The 7,308-nt window shown below is 32.4% G+C and overlaps 1 protein-coding gene across 1 annotated transcript; it reads right to left on the reverse strand.

The window, feature by feature from the left end:
* Positions 1–266: 266 nt before the first annotated feature.
* Positions 267–6,488, reverse strand: LOC131169251 (putative leucine-rich repeat receptor-like serine/threonine-protein kinase At2g19230). The gene is made up of 14 exons (XM_058149036.1): positions 6,270–6,488; positions 5,344–5,893; positions 3,659–4,134; positions 3,378–3,519; positions 3,187–3,258; positions 2,933–3,004; positions 2,727–2,798; positions 2,532–2,612; positions 2,234–2,382; positions 1,910–2,109; positions 1,644–1,770; positions 1,443–1,505; positions 1,169–1,358; positions 267–722 (listed from the first exon to the last, which is right to left on the reverse strand). The coding sequence occupies exons 1-14, from the start codon at positions 6,412–6,414 to the stop codon at positions 293–295; spliced, it is 2,769 nt and encodes a 922-aa protein (XP_058005019.1). The 5' UTR covers positions 6,415–6,488; the 3' UTR covers positions 267–292.
* Between the last annotated feature and the right edge of the window lie 820 nt (positions 6,489–7,308).

The raw sequence follows: 7,308 nt of genomic DNA on the forward strand, positions 1-7,308 counted from the left end.
TCAATATGTAAAATCTAAACTCGATCCAAACATATTATAAATATTATACTTCAAATTTGAACCCATCCTAATCTCGATTATATGCTACCTAAACTCATCCTATTAAGTTAAATACCCACAAATATCTGACCTGTTACTATTCTAAAATTTTGTAATGATAATTATACATCTCCAAGAAACTTCATAAGCAAATTATTGGTGCAGCTTAATACATTAATATAACCGTTTTTGTAAAAAGAGAAAAAAGTATAAAAATTTCAAGCCAGTACATATGAGATATATACTTCAGTTTTTACCTTGGACTAGGAGCCATATCAGTATCAATATTCAAGGGGCTAATTGGTAGTGAATTGCTTGATCTTAGGACCCTGGCTTTCATTGTTTGGGATTCTTCAACAGCCATTACTATAGCCAAGCATTCCTGTAATTCAGCTAGTACATGACTCATGTCTGGCCTCTGTATTGAAGCGTTTGATACACAGGAAAAGGCAGTCTCCACAGCTTTCCAGGCTGAAGTGGCATCGAATTCTCCATCCAGTCTGGGATCAACAATGGTTAGAATATCACCCCTGTCGATTATAGGTCTAATCCATTGATGTATGCAAATGAAGCCCCCATGGGTCTTTCTTGTTATTGCAGGCTGACCAGTTATGAGCTCAAGTAGAATAATCCCAAAGCTATAAACATCACTTTTTTTGTTAAAGTTTCCTGATGCTTGAGCCCTATTGCAGACAGAAAATAATTAGCCCTATATAACTTTCACCAAAAGCAAATTAATTAGTCAAGAACAGCGCAAATGCAAAACGAACCAATTGACAACCGTCAAACGCAAAAAAAATGAGCAATCCAGATGTTAAGATTAGAGGTTCTAAAATGTTATCAACCCTTAACCTCTATTGTATTTTTTAGATGTAGGATTTTAACAAAACAGGAAAATACGTGGAGAAGATATGATGGCAATTTGAACGTGCATAATAATAGAGAGTGCAGAGTTGGCTCTAATGCTATATTAGAAACCTAATAAGTACAACTTTAAAATCCCTGTATTAAGGTTAATAATCATACAATGCTATTAAGCTTATCTTTTGGATGTGAGATTTTAATCTTTAGCACCACTGAACCAAGGAGTTTTGGTTAAGCTTTAACCCTTGCTAAAAAAAACCCTTACTCAGGATCGACGTAACCAAATGTGCCAGCAGGGCAAGTTGATACATGTGTCCCACTTTCATTGGTGAAAGCTCTAGACAATCCAAAATCAGCGATCTTTGCTTGCCATTTTTCGTTCAATAAGATGTTGGAAGTCTTCAAATCCCTGTGGATAATCGGTGGTTTGCAACCATTATGTAGATACTCCAGTCCTGCAAAACCCGTTAGCCATGGATAAGAATGATGAATGGGGAAGCAAAAAGTAAAGAAAAATAGAAATGGATTTGCTTGAGAACCATAAGCTGCATCTACTGCAATTTGAAATCTCTCTTTCCAAGTCAGAACACTTCCACTTTTCTCTGCAACCAAAATACATCAGGCTATCATTGTCAGAGTTGTCTTGAGGAAATTTGCAAAAAAAAGAAAGGACTTCCATTTAGAGAAGAAATCTAGAAAAATCGACAAATTAAATCTTTTACAGGTTGTGATAGACATACTTGATAAATGCTGTTGCAAGTTTCCATTAACCATGTACTCGTATACCAATGCCATGTTATGACTATCATTGCAGTACCCAATTAGTGAAACCAAATTCCTATGATGAACAACCATCAAGAGCTGCACCTGCATTTTAATTTTGAAAAACCACTATTAATCAGACTGTATATTTATTTATACTATATATCTTGTAATAGTGGCAGAAAGGCACAAATAATTGATTAAATTGAGTTGAAAATGACGCTGCAGTAGTGCTATATCTAACCTCTGCTTGAAATTCCTTGTAGCCTTGATTTGATGATTGAGATAACAGCTTAATGGCAACTTGAGTGCCATCTTTTAGGGTTCCAAAGTAAACTTTTCCAAAGCCCCCTCCTCCGATGGCGGTCTTAAAGTTATCAGTAATACTAATAATCTCTGAGTAACTAAAGGTCTGATTCTTTGATTTTTGTGTTTCTGCTATTGCTGTGCAAGTAGCATAGGCAGAATTTGAAATATATGGATAAAGAGAAAAAAAATGATATGTAGTTTATAGTTTTATAACTTTTAGTAAGCTAACTAATATGCAAATAGAGGAAAAATAGATTACCTTGCTGTCTTCTTTGTCTCCAAGAGATAGATATCATGCATAGGAGCAGAAGCATCAATATTGATATAATTGATGCAACAACTGGAAGAAGAAAATGTTTCTTTTTCTCACATGAATCCGACTGGCATAAATTTGGATTTTTGTCGAAGCTAGCATTAAGTATGACATCATCAATTCATCATATAACAGACATTAAACAACCTATGGATTTCAATATCATCATTTTTTTTTCATTGGTTCATTTAATAGCTGGAAAAAAGATGAAAACAAAATGGCGGACAAGAGAAGACGTTCAAACCTTAACTGCAATGTTCCATTATTAGACTTTTTTATAAGGGACTGTGGAATGGATCCAGTGAACTTGTTCCCAGTTAAATTTCTGAAAAGAATGTATAGTAAATCATTCGTATAATTCATCAAAACGCCTTCCTTCCCCACAAATAAAAAAAAAAAAAAGGAATATCATGTATTCTATGCTTAAGTTTCTTCTCACAGAGTATCTAAATTCGGCAGTTGTGCTAAAAATTCTGGCACCGGCCCTGTCAATTCATTGTAAGATAAATCCCTGAAAGAAAAGATGCCATTATAATATCAGTTATATTTATTTGGTGAAGGCAGGATCTTAGTTCCCTACTGGGAGATTTAACCATGCTTAGGCGAGGTTCAACAATTATTTTTTCTTTTTTTGGGGAAACTTACAGCAAAGTTAAGTTCAACAGTTCTGAAAAAAAATTGGGCAGAATTCCAGTCAATTTATTGTATGATAAATCCCTGAAAAGACAACAAAAAGATCAAGATACATTATATTTTACACGACGACAGAGTAAGATATGTGAAAGCTCCACCCCTGTAACATGGGTGCTCTGTTTCTGCATCCCATGGGAGAATGTCTTAATTTTATTGTAGAGCACGTATTGAAAAGAACCATTAGAAACTTAGTCAATAACACTTACAAGGACTGAATTGCCTTGAGGGCAGAGAGCGACGGAGCTATTTCGCCAGTCAATTTCCTTGAACTGAGGTCCCTGTTTACATATCAGAGAGTAAGCTAGAGTGAGATGTTGACATCAAATGATAATCAAAGTAATGGTGTGCAGTGGAAAGAAAATACATATTCTTATGAATTTAAATGCGCACTACTCACAATGAGATGATCCTTGGAGGATTTTTGTCATAATTACTACAGTTCAAACCATTCCATGAAAGTTCTCTTGGCACACATGGGTCTCCTTGCCATTCATCTTCATTTATGTTGTATGATCGCATGACGGCCATGATTGCATCAACTTTGATTGCACAAGAAAAATATAGATTTAATATTTTTTTAGAACACACGCACACACGCACGGATTAGCAACAGAAATGGACAGCTATGAAGATTAATTGCTACTGATATAACAATTAATATAAATATAAAAAGCATACCATCTGCTTGGTCTGTTGGAGAACGAGGAAGCTCAATTATATAGAGAATCTCGAAGGCATTGAGAATGGGTGGAAGGTGAGAGTTGCTCGTTGAATTGATAGTAAAGTTAATATCGCCTTTGGTTGTCAATTTAAGAGGTATAGTCCGTGGCTTGAAGGATTCCAGGCTAAAGGGTCCATAGTTGTGATCATTCAGGGTAATTGTGAATTCTCTTCGTTGATCTTGTGGAAACTCTACAATTTCAGCGAAGTGAAAGTAGACATAAAAATTACATAATTGGGAACAGGTAAAGCTAGTGTTGTATCTCAATGAGTGAACGCCTTTTCGGGGCTGGGCTGCAGTTTTTAAAACTTCAATGGGTAGTTTATGGGAATTATCAATTTCCTGAAGTTGTATGTCTGATGTGGCATTGACCAAAGTCCAATTAGCAAACCCATAAGTTCTCCAGACGCGATGGAAGACATCATCCTTGTACCTAAATAATAAAGATAACACAATGCCTATTTTATTTATCCCAAAGGAAAATTAAACAATGTATGCTGCTAGTGCACCTATTAGCTTCTAATGTCTTATATATGTATATATATATAAAATTGTTTCTAATTAAAATTTAAATTTGAAATTTTGTAATTTTAAAGATGATTTTAGTACTAGTAAATTAAAACTCATTAGTAGAAAATATTTTGTGTTTTTTATGTGAGCAAATTTTATTTTTTTATTAATTAAGTTAATAATTTTTTTTATAATTAACTATTTCATAAAAAAAATCATATTAAAAAATCTAATGAGATTAATTATAAATTTATGTTAAATTATATATTTTTTTCATAATTATATGGAAACAAGTAAAAATAAAAGTCACCAATATCTATATGTATTAACTTTCAAGGACAACAATATAATTCATTATTTTAAAATTCTTATCACTAAAATATGCATAGTAATACTATATGTAAAAACAACTTTTACTTGCTTAATGCGTCTCTTCTATTAAAGTAGCTTATAGGTTTCTAAGTCTCTTATTTTAAAAAATTAATATTTTATATGTTAGAAAAAAAAGATTGAAGTTATTACAGAAAAAAATTTGAAGTTATTATTAACACAATAATTTTATATGGCAATGATCACCATATTTAAGAACTACCCTACAAAGTAATCTTTAATTGACTAAGATGATACTTTTCCCCTATGACAAGGATTAAGTCAGGATGTCGCCCTGCCTCTGTAGGGGAATGATTACATTGTAATAATTCCTTTTTTTTTTCTTATCGATGAAAAATTATGTAATTACTTTGTTTTTATTAAAATAATTTTTATTTTATAAATAATTATTATTAAATAAATTAATAATAATTCATGATAAAAATATTAAAATGTAAAAAAAGTAAATAAAAAATAAAATTATAGTGCACTTTTATTGGTTATCTACTAGAGCTATTATTGAAAAAAAATTTATATATTTTTAAATAAATTAATTAAAAATTTTGAAAAAGAATTTAAAATTAACTTTAATATATTTTAATGGTAAAAATATTAAAATAATAATAATTTTTTTAAAGTACTATTTTTAACATTTAAAATAGTTTTTTTTTTGAAGCGTTTTTTCTCTCCTAAAACTCAATATTAAAACAAGCCTTAACTGTACCAATAATATCTGACTAGAATCAAATGCACATCTACTTACCTGAAACGAATGTCAGTAGGATTGCCAGGTTGGAATCTTCGAGTAACATGTAGTGATCCAAACTCACTTCTATAAATGGAATCATTCACAGAGTATAATTCCAATGCTGAAATGAAAGGTACTCCTAAGCCTTTGTTTACAAGACACACATGAATAATTCCAGTTGAAGAAAAATGAAAGATCTCGCCAGCATTCCACCCATTACGATTTAGATCTTTAACTGTCATCCAAAGGTTAACCCCTATGTGCACATCAAACGTTGGAGGTTGATTATTGCCATCGTAATTTTCATAACAATAGAAAGCTCTGATCAAGTAATTATGATTTTTTCCCTGTTCAGGCCGCAGAATGTAGCAGTTCTTTTTTCCCATTGGAAAACTTCTTAAATTCTTACAAAGTCGATCTGTAAAGGCCTCTGGTTCGGTGAAACTTCCTGGTTCTGCATCATGATTTTCGCCGGTGCTTATGAAATCTCTATCTGACTTGAAAAGCAATCCCATATTTTCATCAACATAATCTTCATTCACTCCGCAATCGATGCTTATGGAGCCTTTAAATTGGACACCAAGATGGTAGTAGTTAGATAGGCCAAATAACATGTAAATTTCCCTATTTTTTTTTCTCTTATTATTTTTTTTTCATTTAGTTGCGATTAGTACAAACTCAATATTTCATTAATTTAGAGATGATTTCAGAATTACTATGATATTGATCGATAAATAAACTCTTTAGTTATAATTATAACGGAGTAGTAGATTATTTAACTAAAATAATAATAATTAATTGGGTGACAAAATTTAACGGGTTGGATTTGTAACTCCCGAGGCAAACTAGGCTTAATAACTCATTTACTAGGCCTAGTATATATAAACTCTCTAACATTTATATATCCCACGGACGTGGATATGACAGGACTTGTGCTTTACCTGGGTTTCCAGTGGCAAGCTTTCGTCTTCCAACGGGTTCATTATTTGCTGCTACGGCTACTTTAGAGCTCCCAGAAGTAGCGTATATTGGAGTAAAGATTAGCCATAGTATTGAAAACAAAAAGAATCTCGGCCAACCGTCCATGTTGATGATCCCCTTTTTTTTTTTTTGTCGAAGGTTGATGATCCGTTAGCCTACAAGTAAAGAAAACTTGGTTGAAATTGGATGCCTCTAAGTGCTAGCACACATAGGAACGGTTATATATATAGTATATTCAAGTGCGGAGACTTATGTTCCATATAGCCGTTGGATCTTGGAGATTGAATTATAGCCGTTCATTAAAGAAACTATAAACAGAAGCTTTGCTTGTAACTTGGGGAAGACAAACAATAAGGGTGACCTGCATGACTTGCTTTGTCGTAAGGAATGGGTCGGCGAATATAAGTCAATTCTATGTCCATAGCTTTGGAGTTTACTTGGAATTTTTAATTGCTGAAATTGACATATGTAGATCTCACCGGGGATTATGGGAATATAGACCATTATAAATGTTATAAATTTATTTTAACAATAAAATTCAGGAGTGTTAAAAAATTAGTAGAATTTAAGTAAAATAATGTGAATAATTAAAAATAAAAAAAATTATAGAAAAGAAAAATATAAATATTATATATATTTTTTCTTCTGGCAAGCTGTGAGTAACACAGACTAAAGAAGAAAATGACGAATAAAATAAAATAAAATAAAAATATAACGATAGAGATATTCTGAATAAGTTTCGAAATATCGTAGCTTGCGAATGGTGTCCAACTTCATCGACACTTGCCTACAAGGACCGGCACCACGGCAGGGCAGGTAGTCAATTTTACAGATGATGATATTTGTTGTCCCAAAATAGTCCAAGAGGGAGGTGAATTGGACTTTAACAATTTTTCGGCCCTTGCTTGTAGCCTAATGAAAAATTGTGGCTTTGTTCAACTAGGTGTTTCTCTATATAAAGTGAAAGTAATATGTGCTTCAACAATGTGTTCCTAAGTT

Source organism: Hevea brasiliensis, chromosome 6, assembly GCF_030052815.1.
Source record: "Hevea brasiliensis isolate MT/VB/25A 57/8 chromosome 6, ASM3005281v1, whole genome shotgun sequence".
Classification (NCBI taxonomy): domain Eukaryota; kingdom Viridiplantae; phylum Streptophyta; class Magnoliopsida; order Malpighiales; family Euphorbiaceae; genus Hevea; species Hevea brasiliensis.